Source organism: Notolabrus celidotus, chromosome 17 (genome assembly GCF_009762535.1).
Source record: "Notolabrus celidotus isolate fNotCel1 chromosome 17, fNotCel1.pri, whole genome shotgun sequence".
NCBI lineage: Eukaryota > Metazoa > Chordata > Actinopteri > Labriformes > Labridae > Notolabrus > Notolabrus celidotus.
Genome location: NC_048288.1, coordinates 25,190,290 through 25,210,968, shown reverse-complemented (window position 1 = coordinate 25,210,968; position 20,679 = coordinate 25,190,290). Strand labels below are relative to the sequence as shown.

At 40.2% G+C, this 20,679-nt stretch overlaps 1 protein-coding gene across 6 annotated transcripts in view; it reads right to left on the bottom strand.

Annotated features, from left to right (window-relative positions):
• LOC117828974 (RNA-binding Raly-like protein) overlaps nucleotides 1-20,679 on the bottom strand; it is a 39,827-nt gene that overhangs the window by 4,078 nt on the left and 15,070 nt on the right. Inside the window, exons 2-7 of one of the 6 annotated variants that reach the window (XM_034706406.1) lie at nucleotides 16,530-16,605; nucleotides 15,459-15,506; nucleotides 14,906-15,007; nucleotides 12,520-12,698; nucleotides 3,522-3,635; nucleotides 1,125-1,294 (exon numbers count right to left, since the gene is read on the bottom strand). In XM_034706406.1, the coding sequence (XP_034562297.1) occupies nucleotides 1,125-1,294; nucleotides 3,522-3,635; nucleotides 12,520-12,698; nucleotides 14,906-15,007; nucleotides 15,459-15,506; nucleotides 16,530-16,605 (689 nt within the window). Of the gene's footprint in view, nucleotides 1-1,124; nucleotides 1,295-3,521; nucleotides 3,639-12,519; nucleotides 12,699-14,905; nucleotides 15,008-15,458; nucleotides 15,507-16,529; nucleotides 16,606-20,679 lie in introns of all 6 variants that reach the window. The other 5 variants (XM_034706405.1, XM_034706411.1, XM_034706410.1 and 2 more) reach the window with 5 other exon arrangements.

The window sequence follows — 20,679 nt, the reverse complement described above, 5'->3', positions numbered from 1 at the left end:
GATATTTGCCAAATGTCTTGTCAAAATATCTCATTACATTTAAAATAAGTCCAATTCTGCTCACTAGATCAGATATAAATCTTATTTTGAGATACTTCTTATGGAAACTAGTGCTGCATCTTGTTTTGAGAAACCTATCATGGAAGTTTGTTTGCTGCACTGGCAGCCATTTGTACTCATTACAACCAATCAAGTCCTTATTTCTGGCTTGTAATGTCTTAAATAAGATTTATATCTTGAATTGTCCAGTCAGTACAGTTAATATTGAGCAAAATGAGATAGATTCAGTTTTTTGCAGTGTGACAGTATACCATTTAAGTAACACTGTTTTTTTAAATATTGGAAAGAAGACATTCGTTAATGTTGAATAATGGTACATTTAAGTAGTGTCTATAATAGAAAACTGATTTTCAACACATTGGTGGAAAACCATCTAAATGGCGGTCTTAAACAGTCTGAACTATTCAGCAGTGTGATCGAACTGAACTTTAGAAAGTAAACAGTTCCTCAGATAAACAGATTGAGTCGATTGAGATAAATTGAAAAAATCTGCTTCCTGTTGAAAAAATATTCAAAATATTTTCTGCCTTTACATTTTTTCCTCATTTGAACATGATTTAATGAAGAACAAACACCGTTTAGACATTACTTTAGGCTCTTGATTGAAAACAGGACGATTTTTTAAACCTTTTTTGACCTTTGAGAGAGCGATTGTTCAAAATACTGATATAAGAATTGAACTTCAGCTCCTGTTGGCTTTTCTACTTCTTCAGTGACCTTGTGACTCTTCAAACTGTTCTACATTCACACTTCACGCTCAGATCCACACCAGCCCATGCAGGTCTTAAATGCTCTCTGCTTTAATTAAAGCCTGTATGCTGTGAGTGTGTGTCTGTGTGTGGGCCAGTGTAGAGCTTTTCACTGAGCCGGGGTCGACAGGGAGAGACTGTCAGTCCGGGCGCCCTCACCGTTCACTCATGTGAAGCTCGGCTCTCTCAGATCTGTGACCATGAATAATTCTGGAAAATTAACTTTCAGAAGGCGAAGACTGTCTGCCCACTTGAGATCTCCCAGAGTGCCTTGCTCTCTGCCTCCCTGTCAGCGCTGTCAACTGTTACTCTTACCAGATGGTGGCTGCCCTCCTCGTCGTAGTCGTCCTCGCCTCCATCGGTCATCTCTCCCGCCTCCACGTCCAGCGCCCCCTCGCCGGCCTCCTCCCCAGAGTTTTCCGCTGTCTCTGACACGGACTCCTCATGCAGAGAGTCGCAGTTGTCCTCGTACTTTCTCTGAGCTTCTGAGTGACAATGAAGGGCAAAGAGGAAAGTTTACTCGGCTGCCCTTTGCTGGACAGACACAAAATGTTGTTGGATATACAATCTCCCAACAGTCAGCTTTCCTTTGTCTGTATCATAGACTGTATAAAATATGGACGTAGTATCCGGGACGTCACCTATCTGTTTCTGAAGCGCTGTTTTGAGGCCAATCCTCGGTGGCAGCCATATTGCTGCTGTTGAGCGATTGTGAAGTAAAGAGGCGGGCTTTGAGTGTTCCCGCCTGTCAATCAAGTCAGCTGTGCCTCTCATTGGAAGACTCGTAATCTAAATATCTTCAAAATTGTTGCATTAGAAAAAAATTCATCCCCCGTACAGTGTGTGCTGATCAAGAAATGAGCTATCCAGACTACACTTGTCTTTTGTTCCAGGCTGTAAACATGTTTATTTCTGCGTTAAAGATTAGCTTTTTTGAATTGGTGTGTATGTGGTTTCCTGTACTTCCGGAGCCAGCCTCAAGCGGACACTCAAGGAACTGCAGTTTTTAGCACTTCCGCATTGTACTCATATTATAGACCAGAGGTTGCCACTTGGTCTGGAGCCACATGAATTCAGGTTGTGTCCTATACAATGGTGAGACTTATATTCTAGTGTTTATGGTAGGTCCAAGTCAAAACAGTTTAAACTAGCATGGATGGAGCTTTGTGCTAATTTACGAGCCCAATACAGATTTTTAACTTTCTGTTAATTATGAAAATGATACAATCTCCCAATAGTCAGCTTTCCTTTGTCTGTACGCAGCTCGTAGCCTACAGGTGAATTTCGACCAGAAGTTCCAGAGACTTTTTGCCCCTAGAACTACTCTTTCAGGAACTAAATGGTTTCTGTGGCCCCAGAGTTGTCTGTGTTTCGACCAGGGGTTGAAGTCCTGGAAAGATTACGCAAATCAGGCCAGTGACGTATGAAGAAAAAAAAATTATAATAATAATTGCGCTACACCACCAGACCAGTAGAGGGCCGTTAGACAAAGACAAAGTCCCTTCAACGAAGATGACACCATAGGAGGAGACAGGCAGAAGGGCATCCTTATGAGCGATAGATTCACTGACTTAACACTTGAAAGGAGACAAGATTGAGTAGCGCAGCAGTTTCAACGCTGCTTTAAAATCACAATATTCATATAATGAAAAGGTGGGCATTTTTATTTAAGTTGGTTTTAGTTTAATTTGGGAGTTATTAGTTAAAACAAAGAGAAAATCTGATCAACTCATGTAAAAAGCTGAAAAATGCTGCTTTGGTTTGTGTTTAATTGTTCAATTCAGATTTTAAATTTCAGAGTCTGGCTGATGTTTTTATTCACACTGCAGTACCAGAAGGTTTTTTCCTACTTTTTAATGTTATGCTTTACTTTTTCATTTAGAGATACCACATCGTGTTACTAAACCATGCATACTTTATTTTCTCCAAGAACACAGACCACCCAGCCTTCATATTTCCCCGCCTAAGCTTTAATAAGCACATGAAATCTAGGGCTTAGTCTTGTTTTTCCCTTCATTTTCAAAGCATTTCAAGATCAACATTCCTCCCTTTACACATAAAACTCTTCCCACCTTTGTTATCTGGACTATTTGACTTTTCTGCTGAAGCTTTTATCCTCTTCAGTTTGAAACAGGTACAAAACTCATCCACCTGGATTTTCCCTTTTAATTTCACTCATCCTGCCGTCCCTGCATGCGCTCCCTGTTGTTTTTTGAAGTGATTACAAAAAAGATTAAATATAAAGCCCCCACAGATCATGCAGTAAAGATTAGTGGTTCAGTTTCATTCTCACTTTGAATAAATCCCCTAACAGTTTGCCTGGAGGACGACCAAGACAAGGTGGGATTTATTCAGTGTTCAGCTGTCGGAGCGTTCAGAGAAAAAGCTCCAGTTTTTAAAAATAAAGATACCTGCTGAAGTTTTTTTTTACACGCAAATGATAACAAAAAGTCTGAATAACCTTCAAACTGAGCTGCACTCTGAGACCAGTTTGTAGAGGAGGGCATCGACCTCTCATATGAAGTGAGTCAGCATGGCGCTGACACCTGTCGGCCGTTATGACAGAGAGCTCTACTGCTCTTATCTCCCAGACTGTCACTGTGACTTATGGCCACTGTTTGCTCTTAATTTCCCTCCCTCAGTGCTTGCTGTCCTCTCCTCTTTTCCTTTTTTCCCTCTCCCACCTCCCTCTTTTTTTTTTCTGCTTCTCACCAGAGTCAGCTCTCTGCTGCTTCTCGATCTTCTCCAGGCGTCCCAGCAAAGAGTCTATCTTCATCTTGATCTGAGTCAGCTCCCGTTTGATGGTCTGGAGCTGGTCCGTCTTCACTGCTGAGGCACACAAACACAGAAACATTCATTTATAGCGACTTCAAGTTTGTTTTTTCTGCCCAAATTTCATTTAACGAAGCTGCTTCACACAGTTTATCACAGTCTGCACGCTGTCATCTGTTAATACTCTTAGCTTTGGATGGCATATCATCACTCTGAGTCACACTTTCCTCGGGGAAGAACATCTCAATCGAGCCAACTGCAAAGTTACTCAGTGAAAACTGTGGACCTGCTGCTTCCAAATTGAAGATGAGTGCTCGGCGTACGCCCACGGTGCTGTGCAGAGCTGCTCAAGTTTGTCTCAATAATGTCAATATTGAAACAAACTGTATGCTATTATTCAGTCGGTACTGGGTGATGATATAAAACATGGAGGCTGTTGATGCTTCTGGACAGTGTTTGCTTGGTTTCGTGATTGTTATAAATTTCAGCCTTGTATCCTAAAGTTATGACCCTTACAGCAGGATCTGATTGTACTTGTGGTCTCAAAGTTTTCAGCACTAGCCATGAAGTGCATTAACATTTCATTACAACCTCTTGATATAGCAGATTCCATCATCTGCTCTTCCTCTGTTGGATGTCCATAGCCTTTTCATGCATAAGGGATTGACAGAAAACGATGCAGTTGGTATCTATATTTGTGCCTCATTTTTTTCCCTTTATTTGATAGGACAGATGAAGAGACAGATATTGTGGGGAGAGGAGAGAAGGGGATGAAATGCATCAGAACTTGAATCTGTGCGACATGGGCTGTAGCCTCTGTACATGGGGCGCACCCTCTACCAGGGATGCACCGATCCTACTTTCTAGGTCCTGGTACAGATATCGATACCTGGGCTTTGGTATCTACCAATACCGATACTAGTCGATCCGATCCTGGTATTGATTTACCAATCTCGATTCCTTAATGTGAGGATAGAATTATGTTTTGGCAACTTCAGGCTTTTCTGACTTGATGGTGAACTGTGCCTGGGTTCCAAGTGCTAAACCAGAGTCTGGAATCCCTTAATTTCAAGGATCCGGAACAATTAAATCCAAGAACCTGTCTGTTTTTTCACACTTTGAATCCATTTATAGAAGGTTTCTTGCTTCTTTGCAGTAGGCTACAGCTGACGTAAACTTCCTCCTTTGGGCTCCCATTATATTTTTCAGTGTGACTGCCATCTGCCGAAACATAAGCGCTGCACATGTTGCAGGAGTTGTTAGCAAAAGAAGCGTGACATGCACCTAAACCACAGAGCCTCTGTAGTTATCCTCCATCATGCTCCGCCGGGCAAAAAATGCACAGACCAGCCAGCGCTGATGACGTAGGAGACGCACATGGCTGTTGTAAACACAGCAAAGCATAGAACTGAGATGAATAGATCTTCCATATGGATCGGCACTATGTATCGGCCCTTTGTCACCGATATCCGATCTAGCTTTTTGAGCCCGATCTAGCCAATATCCGATACCAGGATCGGATCGGTGCATCCCTACCCTCTACTAACAGAACTACACTGGCGCTCTGTTATACTCAAGCCTTAGTTATTTATTTTTATTTCAACACTTCCATTTTCCAACTTTGAAGGCTTTTCTTAAGAATGGTTCAATAGGCAATAACAAGAGCTGGCTTTTATTTGGAAGCAGTAAGAGGAATGGAACATATTTTTAAAAATGCATCAAATAGCATTATATAGTGTTCCATTTAATGTACAGGAGGTCAGATAAACAGAATGCAACGTTAGAATAGTCAAGAAGTAAGCACACTCAAAAAAACGGAGGTATCAAAATGTTCAAAAATCAGAAACATTCGTCTCTTATTTCTTGCTTTTACCCGGAGGTATCTTCAAGGACAGCGCTTAAAGTGACAGCTTTTCATAAACTCCATAAAACCAACTTTACCTCAAACATCCGTTTCACTGTGCACTCTCTGGTATTTCTCTTTGTGTAGATATTTTTTTGTATTGCGAATAGTCTCGAACAGAAAATTCAAAGGTATCACATAAAGCGCTGGAATTGAGGGCCAACTTGTGGGATAAAAGATGTGAAAACAGAACTATGAGTCAAAGTGAATGACATGGTGAACTTGACCTGAGCTTTATAATAGAGTTATAAAAGAGGTGGCTTTAAAGAAACAGTCTTTTTGTGTTTTTCTTTCAGTGCTCATAAAGTCAGTGAAACCCATCTGTAGAGAGCATCTGTGATATAAACTGTAGTTGATGTCCCTCACAAAAGATTGACATTGGAAGTGAACCCTTGGTCCTCAGATGTTGAATCATTAGTATTCTTCGTTGTTCCTGCACTGAAACATTTTGGGCTGATGTCATTGCATGGATTTCTTAAAAAATAGATCCCTGTCTTAGTTACTTTTTCAAACAAATGACAAGCATGACAACTGGAGTGTGTTTTCTTAGTATAGTCGAGTAAAACCTATGGTCACTAACCGATATACTTCAAGCACCGCTGTGCTAAAGGAAGTGGTGGACGCATGAGAGGGTGGTGTCCAGAAATGTTCATATTCGGTGGAATTTTACTGGACGATATTTCCGACAGAGTACGGTTCAATTTTCGTGATGATGATGGCAAACATGAGACTATTGAGATTCACACATGTTTATATAAGGGCTGCCAAACAATGCTTTTATAAAATTATGATTAATCAGTGAATCTCCAAAGTAGATACCGATTAACGTGTGTTTAATCACGTTTAAATTTAAAATTGTATATGAAGATAGTTTTTTAGTGCATATAAATAACGTGAAGCTATTCCTACCAGTGACTTGATTTAGGCATCAAATGACCTTGGCTAAACTGGAGGCTCTAGAAGCTAATCCATAATAATAATAATAATAATAATAATACTTGTGCAAAGCAAAATGGAGCGCAAAATGGAGCGCTATAAAATAAAATGAAATAAAAACTAAAAAGCATGCAAGCTTATAAAACAGACCCTTAAAAAATAGAGTTAAAATTAAATAAAGTCACACAATAGAAGCTATTCTGTAAAAATGTGTCTTGAGTAACAACATAAAACAAGGGGCTGACTCTGCAATCATCAGTGCAGTCGTTAGATGGGATGTGAATTATCGTTCACCGCGATGCTAATCAGACAGCCCACTATGGGGTCATCCCTGTTCCCACAGCCCAATGGTCCCACAGCCCTATCTTCCAACATGCCTAGGACATTTTCAAAATTAGGTCTTGTGTTCCTACATTGCCCTTCAATTTAAGCCCTATCCTCCCACAAGATTTTTTGGAAGCACTTTATAGTAAATGAATGAATGAATGAGTATTTTTATTTAGATCAGCAGCAGCAGAAATCGTCACAATCACAATCATTACTAGAGAAAATAAAATAGGCTGATCGAAAAGGGTTTTGGCTGAAGCAGAGCGTATAGATGTCGAAATGTGGGAACATTATCCCCACTATCACCACCTATTTAGCTCTCTCTGTTAAAAGTCGTCAGCTGTGTGTTCGGCCAGCAGGTGGTGTCTGAGACTCAAAGTACTCTGGTGGTAACTCTGTTCGTATCTACAGTAATTGTGAATAACTCTGGTCTCATCCAGAAATCTACCTGGCAGAGCTTTGAAGGCAAGGCAAGGCAACTTTGTTTGTATAGCGCATTTCATACAAGAGGGCAATTCAATGTGCTTCACATTAAAACATTAAAATCATTGGAAACATTCAGACAAGCATAAAAGAACACAACGAAAATGACAAATAGAAAAGAAAAGGAAAATTAGAAATATGAATTATTAAATAAATTAAGATTTGCATTTAAAGTGAGTTAAAATGAGCTAAGATTGAAGCTGAACTTGTGGTTGAAAAGACCTGTTTCTGCTCTAGGTGGTTTGTTTCTGATTGCCATACACAACGTTACAGATGCATCACTTCCTGATAGGCCGAGTGTCAGAATCCCAGAGCTTGCGTGTCCGAATAATTCTGTTATTTGTTTCTACACAGATTTTCCTTTTCTTATTTAGTCCATTCCCTCGTGTGAAATAAATAAAGAAAAAGAGCTTAGAACATAATGAGATTCAAATGATTGAACCAAACTGCAAAAGAAAAACAGACTTGCAGAAATCTTGCTAAAGGTTACCTTGAAGCATGACTGTTTATTAGCGGGGCCTGTATTCATAATAGTGGTTCTGTCATGTAATTACGGGTGTCTAAAAAGAGATTACAAGTTAATGTTAATGCACAACACTGGTGATTAGAACTGTTATCTGTGTATGAGAAAAACAAACTGAATTCAGTGTTTCAATCGTGTTTTTTACAATTCATGAATGCAACTCAGTGTGATCATTGCCTCAGTAACAGAGAAACAGTGGGCACAATATGCCCCCCCTCTGCTTCTGTTTACTGCTTCATGAATAATTGCTCTCCCCGTCCTCCCGCTCTGCTCGCTGTTTACTTCACAATACATTTCTGAGGTTTGGCTAAATGTGGCGTAACTGCATCACGTCAAAGTTTGAGTCTAAAACCTTGATATGCAAATGAGATCGACTGAAAGAGAAAGAAAACATTAATCTGAAGGACGCCGCCATTAATTCAATCTGGCCCGTCTCACGGCCGCTGAAACGCGGTCGTACTTCTCAGCGGCTTGAACTGAGCAGATTAGAGAATTTAGTCCATGAAGTAATAAGATAATCTCATTCTTTAACCCTCGGCAGCTTAAATGTGTCATCTTTGGAGCGGAGGGGGAGAGAAAACAAGGCGGCAGAAGTTGAGAGGAAAACAGAAAATTCTCTCTGACACCTATCAGATTCTGTCAGTTGCTGGAAAGAGGAAGGATAAACAAACCCACGACTTCCTGTAAAGCTGCAGACGGAAAATAAAGAGGCATGGAGACATGCATGGAATATAAACATCACGCGTCTGCATGTAGCTCTTTAAGTTAATTTGATGTTTATTCACACCCACAGCAGATCTCAATGCACAGTCTGACATATGTCAGTGCTAATGTTCATGTATGAGCATTAAATATGAATTAAACATAGAGATTCCAGCGTGTGATAGAAATTCTTTAGATATTAGCTCGCTGTGAACCAGATTCCTTTGAAGGACATTTTAATCTTTCACGAGAATTTAATGTAAGAAATAAAAAATGGAGCTCCAACAGGATCCAATGCATACCGTATGCTTTCTGCCGATACATTACTTTTTTAAAATGCAGCAGGATGGCTCATGTGCATGAAGAAAAGACAGAAAGAGGTCTGTAATGCTGCCCTGAAGGCAGCAATATGTGTGTGGAAGTCAAAGATGGAGTCTCGTGTTGTTTCGTGAAGCAGGCTTCAGCCCCAAAGCTCCACGGAGGCAGAAAATTGACCTTTCTGGATGAGCAAAAAGCAGAAAACAGAGCATACACAATGATATCTCATCGGTAAGACACAAGGGAGTGTCTCCATCTCCTTCTCAGTATCACCTGCCTGCAATGTGTACAAACCATCGTCCCTGAATACCCACACACACATACGCACATGGTTATTCCAGCATTATCTGCGCTCGCTCTGGGCAGCTTACTTGTCATCCTTTGATGATAAGAAAGTGTGGAACAGTTTCTAATTTATCGCCGCCTCCAGGCACTTTTTCCTTTTGTGCTATCAGTCCCCTAAGCTGCAGAGAGAAAACGTACACATCCTAATCCAACATCGTTTCATCACGGCTGCATCTTTAAATAGCACGGGTTGAAGGAAGAGTGGGGGAAACCGTATTGTTCTTTAATAAGCATTAAGGAAGATTTAGGGATGAGTAATGGATCTAATTTTAGGACCTTGTGATGAACTTGTTATGTCAGGGACAGCCAGGACCTCTTGACTCGCTGATTCATGAAGATTAAACCGGACAAAGAGTTTTGGGATTGGAACGGCTGTCGTAACTTTGACTCTGAATAGCTGATGAAAGGTTGGCAGCTTGAACACATGAATATTAGAAGGATTATTATGACGTTATGTACGAACCCTAATTTTTGTGCTATTTCATGGAGGTTTTCATCCACTTAAGACAACAGATTGAACGAAATTTAAAAAAATAGATGAACATTTTGTATTTACTTTCACATGAATATGAGATCTGCTTTTAAAACCCTTTTAGAAAGCAGCAGGTTTCATAAAGAAAGGTACAAAGGAGTGTTTTAACATGATTTAGGGTGGCATCAAGTCGATTCTTCTAAGGCGGTAATCTCCAGTGTTCAAAAGTGAAGAAAATGTTGAGGCTAAACACACTGCAGTACCTTCAGTGACCACTGGAGGCTGGCTCCAAAATGGAAGGAAGCCCCTTTAGCACCCATTTTAACTTGACAGTTTTTGCAGTGAAATTAAAAATGTTTACGAATAATTAAATAAAGAAACTACAGACACAAACTGAGTTTTGATTCAGGCTGTTAACACTACACAGGGCTTCAATATCATCTGTTCTTAAATGGTTTTATGGAATGTCCTGTTGGTATTGAATGATTAAATGAGTGTATTGTTTTTGTCCTTGAGTGTGTGAGTGCATCATCGGATTTGAGTGAAAACATTAATTTCGTTGTAGCTACAATGACAATAAAGGCTTCTGATTCTGATATTGAGGCTAAAAGGTATACACACATTTGCATATTTAGGGGCGTGGCTGACTTGACTGACAGGTGGGTGCATTGTCGCAGCTTCTCAGGTGGCCCGCCTCAACTCTACCCTTTGCCTGTTTCTACATTGACTGAAGTTAGGTTGAGTCAGCCTTTCCAGTGTGGGGGCTGTCATCTCTGAGCTTCAGAACGTCACTTCTTAGTTAAATGAGTGCAGACACTTCGTCTACGTCTATGTTTAATGCAGCCTATAATTTCAACTCACCTTGAACACAAGGAACCTCATGACTATCAGTGTGCATAATTTTAAGTGCAGCAAAAGTGACTTACTTTTCAATCTAAGTCCATGCAAGTAATAAAAACAATCTAACTATTTATTGCGCCTCTAACTTGGGCGTAGGTATAGTTTTAGAATATTGTAAATGTAGGGTAAGAGCTTTCAGACATTATTCTTGAGATTTTCATGAATCTGGTCGTGCTCGCACTTCTTTTTCAAGATTAAAAATGTACTTAGATCTTATAAATCCTTCTTTATATAATGCTTTATTTTTAGAGTCCACCATTTCCTTTGCCATTTGGTTTGATACTGCCCACGCACACTGACACACACACACACACATACACACAGTTTTTTCAGTAAATAGTCTGCTGTTGCCATTTTAAATTATACATCAATGATATCATCCTCTCTGTTCACTCTCTCACAGCCATATGAGAGCTGTAGTAACCTACCCTTTCCCAGGCTGATCATTTTTTATACTGCTGCTGCTGTTGATGCTGTTTCACCTTGAAGGCGTTCAAAAAGGCACAACAAGCACCGGCTTTCATTTTGAAGCCGATCCAGGAAACTGAGTGTATTTCTACTTGAGCTTTGGTGACAAAGTTAATAAATACACTGATTATTCTTCAAATATGATTTAACTGGCCTGTTAAATTTCAGTGAATGGTGAGAAATGTCCTTGATACTCATGCTTGATTACTGAAAAATATCATGACTTTGATTATATAAAGTTCAAGATCAAAAATATGTAAGAAAAAGTGCAAGATATTTTTATATAAGGAGCTGAAAACACTGTAATTTGTGAGTAGTTGATTTTAATATCCTTTAAAGACCAATTTTAACGTTTTTTTCTGATGTTGGAACTCATGAATTTCATCAATGGGTCCAAGAACAAAACAACCTTATCTTGTCATGCTGTGCTTGTGGAACAAAAGGGGCATGCAAAGGGTTAATCATCTACCCTCTATGTATTTGATATTAGATTAAGGGTCAGAGCCTTGTTTACGATGCTTGTATCCGTTTCAGTCTGCAGCTTCACAAGCAGGAACACAACTCAAAGCTTGAGTCACCATTCAGAGTCTTTCCTAAATAGTCTAAATAGGCCAAAATCCAAATCCCATCTTCATAAACCGACAGCCAAGATAGTGTGTCAAAGAGGGTTTAATGAAGGAAACACAACTCCATCCATCCTCATAATCCATGCGTCTGACTTCTGCTTCTTTCCCCCCTCCAGTGAATAATTACTTGTACAACCAAAGTGGTTTAAACTGCACACACTGACCCGCCCTCTTGTTTGGGCAGGCTAACCTTATTTTGCTGTCCAATCTATCCGGGGCCAGAGTCAATACAAACAGTGATTTTTCACAGAACTGGCAGATCCAAATTAGTCTCCAAACATAGCGCTCAGACAGAGGAGAGAACTCATTGAGTCCGTCCAAAAAGAGGATGGGAGATGGGTTTTTCCTCCCCTTCTCTGTGACTGGGTCCTCCTGACAGACCGCACCAAGCTGCTCGAGCTGATAACACCGGCCCAGACGGGCAACAATGAAACAAACACTGCAGCCAATTACACACAGGCTACGGATAGAGACTAACAGAGCTGACCACAGCTCCACAGAGATGCCCCCAATCTCACTTTAATTACATTTACGGACGTTATAATGCATCACCGGTTAATCAGACAAACCGAGTGAGATCCAGATAGATCCAGGATGACAGGAATAGCACTGTTTGCTGAAAAGGGGGCCGCGCCATAAAGCTGGGATTATATTTGTGGTTGTGATTTTGCTCTACTTGCAGTGTGGCTTGTTCTGAGCTGCTGGAGTGAATTATATAGCTTTTCTTTTTTTTTTTTTGTTCCACAGTGAATCACACCGCCGTTTTCTCCTCTCAGAGCTGCGGCTTTGAGATTTGCTTTAAGCCTTCAGCTTTTTGAAAAAGGAGAGAATGCCATTAGCGTAATTAAGAAGTGTCTTTTCAAAATAAGAATCAAATAAAAGAGAAATCTCACGGCTCCATGAAAAACGAATAAAAAGCTCCCTGTTGTACGTACGTTTTAACCCAGAGGAGGATGATGTGGGAGGTCTGGAGGACGAAGAGGAGGAGGAGGAGGATGTTTTGATGGGGAAGGAGGTCTTCCCACGGCGGGAGGAGGGGGCGAGCACCCTGGAGCGTTTGAGGGGGATCACGGCTCTGGGAGGGGGGGCCACTCTGCCGTGGTAGTCGAAAAGCCTGGAGAAAAGAAAAAACAGTTATATTAAATTCCATTTTGTACACCTTTTCTTTCATTTGAGGTGGTGTAGAGAATTCAAAAAGAGTCCATCTGCTAAAGATAAAAGGTTTTCCACTTTCTAAAAACCATTATCTGTTCTCAGGACTCTTTTTCAGACTGATTTTCAATGGATTTCTCTTTGGTCCTGTCTCTCATACACATGAAACAAAAGGGAGACATTACAGTTCAAATCTACAAATATCCAATTTTCTGCAAAACTTTCAAGTCCATTTCTTCCATGCAAGTAATCGCCCTCACATATCTTTTTAAAAGGGAAGAGGATGAAAGAAGAGGCTGCTAAATGTCAAATGAAGGTGCCGGCTCGGACTGCTCTCGGTGACAGTGGACGTCTGTCATGGACCTCAACAAGTTTGACATTTAGAAAATGCCTCCACAGATATGCACTCTGATCACAGGCAGATAAGTAACAGAGAAAACAAGTGTCCCTTAATCACACTCGTATGCTTGATCTGCTCAGCCGTTTTGAGACGTTGACTATTAAAAAGTTCCTCTGTGGGAGGAGAACTGAGTCTTCATCTGACAAGGACACACATTTACCAAAGAAAGTACTGGCTGTTCACTAAACCTCGCTTACACAAAGTACCAACATAGCTTAGCTCAGGGGTTCCCAAACTTTTCAGCCCACGACCCCCAAAATATAGGTGACAGAGACTTGCGACCCCCACTGTCCCTCAAAGTGATTTCATGTGGCTTCATTTAGCTGGTCTGCAGAAAATTAGCCTTCCTATATGAGCATGTGGATGTGTTTCCTGTGCCATTATGAATTAACCTACTGCTACTGATGTTTTTGATTATTAACTGTTCACTAACCCTAAACTTAGGAGTCATGTGGCAAAAAAAAAAGGAAGAAAACTCTTTCTATTTTCAAGGTTTTATTTCAAGTTTAGCTTCTATTTTTGTCTCTATTCTTTACTATAATGGGTTAAATGTACTATTTCTAGATAAATTAAAAAAAAAAAACATTCTGGAAGACATCTCACGACCCCCCCTTTGTGTCTGGCGACTCCCCAGGAGGTCCAGACCCACACTTTGGGAACCCCTGGCTTAGCTTACCATACAGGGCTTGAACAAGACTAAAATAAGAGTGAAAAGAGTGAAAGATGAAGAGTTTGGAAGATGATGAGAGTGTAAAGAAAGTCTTGAGCAAATGGTCTTCCCTCTGTTAGTATCACTTGCAAACTACCTAACTACAGTCGTAGCCATAACTTCTGAGTTAAGACAGCATGTCAATTACAACTGCAGTTTGAGGTTATCACAATGCCCTTTTCAATGTAGCACACTCACTACTTACTCCTTTCTTCACATTGTGGTATCTCATTCTGAAGGATTTATAGCTTTAACTTAAATTTAGCATCTCTGTCCTGCTTTTCTAAAGGCATTTTCTCCTCAGCAACACCTGCCAAGGTTGCCAATTACAGCGTAACATTTGCTGAATACATTATTCATTCCTCTTTATGAATGTCTTGGCTCATGTTATGTACATTTTTAATCATACAGTTGGAAGAAATGAATGGAAAGGGAAATTGAAAGACAGCATGTCAGCTAAGCAGTCAAAAAGGGTTAAAGGTACATCGTGTAGTAATAGCAGCATTTAGCAGAACAGATTTAGAAATGGAATATTGTATTCATATGCATGTTTCAGTTGGTGTATAATCACCTGAATATAAAAAATATTTTGTTTCTGTTAACTTAGAATGAGACTTTGAGATCTGACTCCACAGTATCATCTGCATACAGTTTGAAAATGGAGATCAAGGCTGGGGAGCTCACCTTTGTTCCCATCTCTACGTTCTCTTTGTTTGACACATTGGAGAACTTTATGCTCTCACTATGTTATCTCCTTGAATCAATATTTTAAAATCATCCTCATACATCGGCTTCCAACAGATGCTGAGGACCAGCTCCGTGCTCTTTCATCCATCAACACTCACAAGTTGTGATTTCAGAAGGTAGCATGGAGCAGGACCGCCAGCCAGCTGGAGTCATGTGACCTAGGTTCTGACTCCTCCCCTCAACCATGTGTCCCTTATTGGCCTCTGACTCCAGGCCTGGCTCCGCTCATTATGACGGTTTGTTGTTGTAGTTCAGTGAAATACGATCTGGTGATAACACAGTGTTTTAATCTGAAAATGAACCAGATGTTTACATTTTGTTTCGGTGCCTGACTTCCTGTCCCGCTCGATCTGCTCTTTTGAGATTGATGCGTCGTGCTCCGGCATCTTGCGTATCTGATCCAGAGGGCTCCGACCTGCCGGATCAGAGACACAGTCGGAACACAACAGAGCGGATCCAGTGGAAGTTAACACATTGACTAGAATAAGAAAAGAAACCAATCAGATCCGGTGCTGTGACAGGTTTAGAGAAGGACCGAACACGAATCTGGTGGAATTTGGTTGTTAGAGTTCTAGCCAAGTAATGTCACACTGCTGAAATCTTCATTTTCCAAGAGACACACTTCTTAACTTTATTGTTAAGATCATTAAAACTTTGTATGACAGATTTTTCTCCTGCTCTCTTTATGAAGTATGAATATTAAGATAACTCTTGGCAGTCTCCAACAATATGGTTTGCTAATATAAAGAGAATATAGAGCCATAGGAACAACAGACCCTGGGAACATGGAAAAACCCTCTATGGGGTCTAAGTTTATTATTCTCTAGATATCCCAAAACTCATATCATAAATTCAATGGTACGTACCTGCTGTAGAAATCATCCCTGTAGTACTCATAATCGAATTCATAACCACTGTGAGAGACAAACAGAGAGACAGACAGGTGAGGAGACAGGGACAAAGACATGAGACAGGTTACAGTAAGATGATCCATATTGGATCTGTCAAAAGTAAGCAGATCAAACTCTTGTTTTATCTACTTGAATGGACACACTCTAGTTTCTGCCTACAGCTCAGAACAGGTTAAGCAGGCTGACACGTAAGACCACAAATCAACAGAGAAGAAAAAAGTTTACTGCCAGAGAAGGAAAGAAAAATATTTCCTCAGCCCCTGGAGAAGAAAATCAATGTTAAGTACACACTAAGGATGGCAACTTATTTGAAATTCAGAGAGAGAAATAAAGTAAGGAGTAGAGGAGGTGTTGAAATGTTACCGTTCCCGCAGGAATTTTAATTAGGATGAATGTATTTCTTTTTCAATTGAGAGCAGTGTACTGTTGGTTTTTGCTTCTCCTGTTCCTGCTCCATAATTACCATTTTACATCCTGGCTGTTTCCAGCTGCAGCTATAAAATGCAAATGAGGGTTTATAATAACACAATGCACAACTAATAAATTAGTAAAATAGGACATGCAATGGAACAAAAGAACTCTTCAGAGAGGAATAAATTGAAGGAATATAACCTTTGCTTTAAAAGAAAATGTCCACATTAAAAAATAAAAACCTCTCTCTGTGTGTCATGTTAGGTTTCAGTAAACACGCAGTGCTTTGATCTGTTTGTGACCAGGAGAGGAGTGTGTGCGCGGCAGAAAATCAGGGTCATGCTTAATGAAGCTTATTCAACAGCAGCTCCTTTGAGCTTTGCAGACCCGTGCCAAATAAACTTCATACAAGGTTGGGAAAGCATCAAAAACTCAATTAGTAATTCAAAGTTCAAAAGACAAAAAAGAAAAAAAAAACAGAAGAGGAGGAATCTTCTTATTCAAATATTACTCCACATTTACATCATCAGCAGGAGCAGGAAATGAGAGATAGTGAATATTTATGACAGGAGCAGCACCTCTGCATCTGAAAGAGAGCGTTTGAAGTAGTCTCACCTGTAAACAGCTGAGAGCGGCCGTTTGGAGCCCGCTTTGGGCCTGTATGGCTTTGGCTCACCTGCCATGTTTATGTCTGTAAAACATACAAGCACAAACACACAGACACATCATTTATCAGTCAGTGGTGGAAACATATTGTTGTGCCTCTTCATTACAAAAGATTGAAAAATGGTTATCACAAATAATTTGTCGGAACATGTAAATATCTCTCAGTGTCCCTTCCCTGTCGTGGAAGGAAATCTGTGATGATTAAACTTTGCTTGTTTAAATATTGTTGCTTTTAAGTCACACAAACAACTTGATGTAGTCGACTTAAGTTGTATCTTTACAGCAGACAGCAGACTTAAAGCTCCAGTCAGGAGTTTTTGACTAGTTATGACACCAATTGAAATCAACAGTGGGAGCTTTTTATGATGAGGAAAAGTAAATGAGGCCATCAAGGACAATATTGAAAACTTCTGCATGTTAATAGTTGATCCCCTGTGAAATGGTGGGTGTTAGATAAGACCATACAGCATACAGAAAACGGCCATTTTTTACTTTTTCAGCATCAAATATTATCAGTGAGTAATGCATTTGACCGTTTAAAGACAGAAATTGCAACATACTCATGTACAAGACAAACTCGGCAAATATGTAAGAAGTACTGTTTTGTCCAGAGGGGGCGCCAAAATCAACACAAATGGAAAGTTCCGCACATGAGCTTTAATTCATTATATATTATATATATATATATATATATATATATATTATATTTATTATAAGTATTTTCTACCTAAATTCAGAACAAGTTGGGGCACGTTGGTATCTGGGTTTAGGCACGCCCCATTTGCAGAGGCTGTGACCTCGTCGCAGCGGTCGCTTGTTAGACACCTGGCTTTGACCATTTGGTGCATGTCTTTCCCGCCCTCTGCTTCCCACATTTCCTGTTTCTCTCAACTGTCCTATCCAATAAAAGGCAAAATACCCCCAAAATTTAAAGTAAAAAAAACAAACAGGTATTAATTTTTTCTTTTGAAACCTAAACATTTCAATAAAAGAAAGTAGTATCTCAGAACTTCGGACGGATGGTTTTAAAAGTAAAATGTCATACTTCTATAAACTCAGTTCTGGATACAAATTCTTCTCATTAAATCCTACAATTCAAAACCATACAACATAATATTTCACATTTTTAAACAAATAAATTGGTCTTCTAATATTATGAGAGGGAAATGTGAAGAATTTTTGTAATAAATATGTGAGCGATACCGATATAGAAATTGCCCATCTTGTTTTCTTTGGTTGGTGACAAAGAGACATCACTTTTAACTTCAGTCTGTTTCAGCATCAGTTAAAAACTCCTTACTGGTGCTTTAATTAACATTTAATAAGGATCTTGTTACTGCCAGTAAGTGGGTTAAAGTGAGTTAGAAACTATTAACATTTTATACAGTGCTTATTAATCTGTGATAGATTTAAAGAGAGTTTATTATTTATAGTTATTCATAAATATTCCCCTAACAAAATTACCCTACACTGGTGGTAAGTTTAAAGGATTTCATTGAGGACCAGTGTTTCCTTTGCTGCAGGGTAACCTCTTTTAAAGCCGAGAACTGTGTCAATGAAAGTGAAACAACTTCGTCTCCTCAAAGCTCCTCACACACAGCGACAGCTCTCGATGGCACCGATGGTTCCGTGTGAAACTCAAAGCGGCGCCTGAACACACGGGAACATAAAAGCTCCACTGCATAATGAAGAGAGTGAAATATCAATTCAAGTAGTCAGGAAGCTCTCTGCTGTTCCCTCTGTAAAGCTGAACTTTTCATTCAGCGTTTTAAATAAAGCAGCACACAAAGCGGCGGTACCGTCAGACACATTCACTAATGTGGAGATGCATTGTGGGAGCCAATTTTCAACGGCAAGAAAGGAGACCTTGGTATGGTGCAGAGAAAAGATTACAAAATGAAATTCTCATCACAAGGCAGAAAAGAATCCTTGAAAACAGTAAAACAATATAGAAGAATAAGCATGTCAAAATGAGAAAAAACAACAAAAGCAGGATGATTTATATCCGGGTGTTTGTCCCTGTGTTGCAAAATGTTGCTGCTGTGTCAGAGCGAGTCGGTGATGCAGAATTTTTTTCCAAATCGCTATCTGTGCATTCATTGCCAAGGGTGTTGCAAGGTCCTCGCATTCTGTGCACAGCCTAAATGGCTTCTGGGAGAGGAGCCAGTAGGTCAAAACACGCACCATGTCCCTTTAAAAGCATGAAAACAGTCCGGAAACGTTATGGATGTGGACGTGAGGTGGCATCTGTTTATTAAAGCAGAGAAAATCCAACACCTTTCACTGCAGTTAAGTTTTCAAAGCAGCTTTCTCATCCTTATCTGAGGTCAGGGAAAGAGCCATGCAAACATTATTCTACAAAAAAGGCGGGGAGGATTATGAAGAATATCGATCGCTCGGGGCAAAACGTGGTCAAAATATGCAGGAAGAATTCTCTCAAAGGCAGACTCATCTCCTATTTTATGTCATCTTTGATATCTTTTGCATTTATCTGCATGTTTACAAGCAGCAGCACACACAGAGAGATTATTTTATGACACTGCTGGGGTAAAGTTGAACACCAAGAATAATAAACCCATCACTGAGGTTCCTTTGGGAGACTTAACTCAAACCTTGTGTGCATAAAAGTCTGTCAGGTACAAAGATCACTCAAAGGCAACTTCAAATAAATAGTTTCCTTCATGTTCCCAGGATCATTTTGTCCTCTCTAGCAGCCCGCATTTTCTGAAATTACACATGCCTCTCCCCTCCCCTCCCAACACAAAACATGTGGAAGCACCCCGATCCTCGGGAGTGGAATTTCACTGGGGCGAAAATAAGCTTCTGGAAAAACTGCAGCCTCCTTCTCCCAGTGGCTGCTCTCACAAGAAATAGGATTAAACCCTGGCCTGCTTGTAGACTACCTACTCAGACATGCTAAAATACAGGCGTTTTAGAGAGAGCTGCATGACCAATTGAGTGAAGATGAGAGGATGTGTGTGCGTGAGTACGCTACAAGTAGAACTGACCATGAACCAAGTCAGAGATAATGATGATTGTGTTCACTGACCTGAAGTTTAGCTTCAAAATCCGGCTAAATATACTGAGTGTCTGAAACACTGAGCAATCCTTGACCCCAGATAGTTTTTCTGTTTGGTGCCTGCAGAATAACTCAACAGTTCAAATACAGCATGCAGGACAGCCTAATCCTCACTCCTCTATCCTGGCATTTAAGATAAACCTGGCAGGTTTTGCAGACGAAGGCTCAGACCCCCTTTGATGGACGAGGAGCCTGGTTTAAGAGCCCGCTGTGTTCCTGAACACCACATTTTCAGCATGGTAAAAAGCAAGGTTAGGAGCTGAAGACGATCATGTTTGATAAAACATGAACATTTTCAAGAGTTTTCAGCCACGAAAGACAACCCCTCCAAGAGATCTGCTACGATATACATCTAAACAGTACATTACTTCAATGATTAATCCATCCTGACTGTTATTATTCAGTATTTTATCATTAATCTGGAGAATGCCCATTCAAATCACACATATCCCTTTTCCACCAAGTCAGTTCCAAGGCTGGTTTGGAGCCAATGTCTAATCTGGAACCAGTTCTTTGGGTTCCGACAACTTAAGAACTGGCCGGAAACCAGAACAAATGGTTCCAGTGTAGCACCAACTCCTTGAAAGAGCTGCTTACATCAGGGGCTGGGGGCAAAGTTATGTAATTGTGACTTGGCTCTCTTGAGGCCCTAGTCTGTTCAAAAGCAAATCTCTGGAGGTTCTCAAAATTGAACCAACTCTGAAGTAGCTCTAGCACCAGAGCCACTTGAGTGGAAAAGGGGTGACAGAGGAATACAGTACAATCAAGTTGGAACTTGATAATACATTTTGTTTTCCAACTCATTATATAGACTTTAGTATTAACTGATACAAAGCCCCATCCAATACCAGTGTGATTACTTTGACAACTCAGGGACAGGGATTCAGTGTCCTTCCAAAGCTAATTAAAGACCAATTGTGTCAAAGCAGCACGTTGAAGGCTTTCCAATTTTGAGGCTCCTTTAAATGCAGCCGATGAGTATTTATTACTTCACCCAGGACTCGGAGGATGCTTCATGTG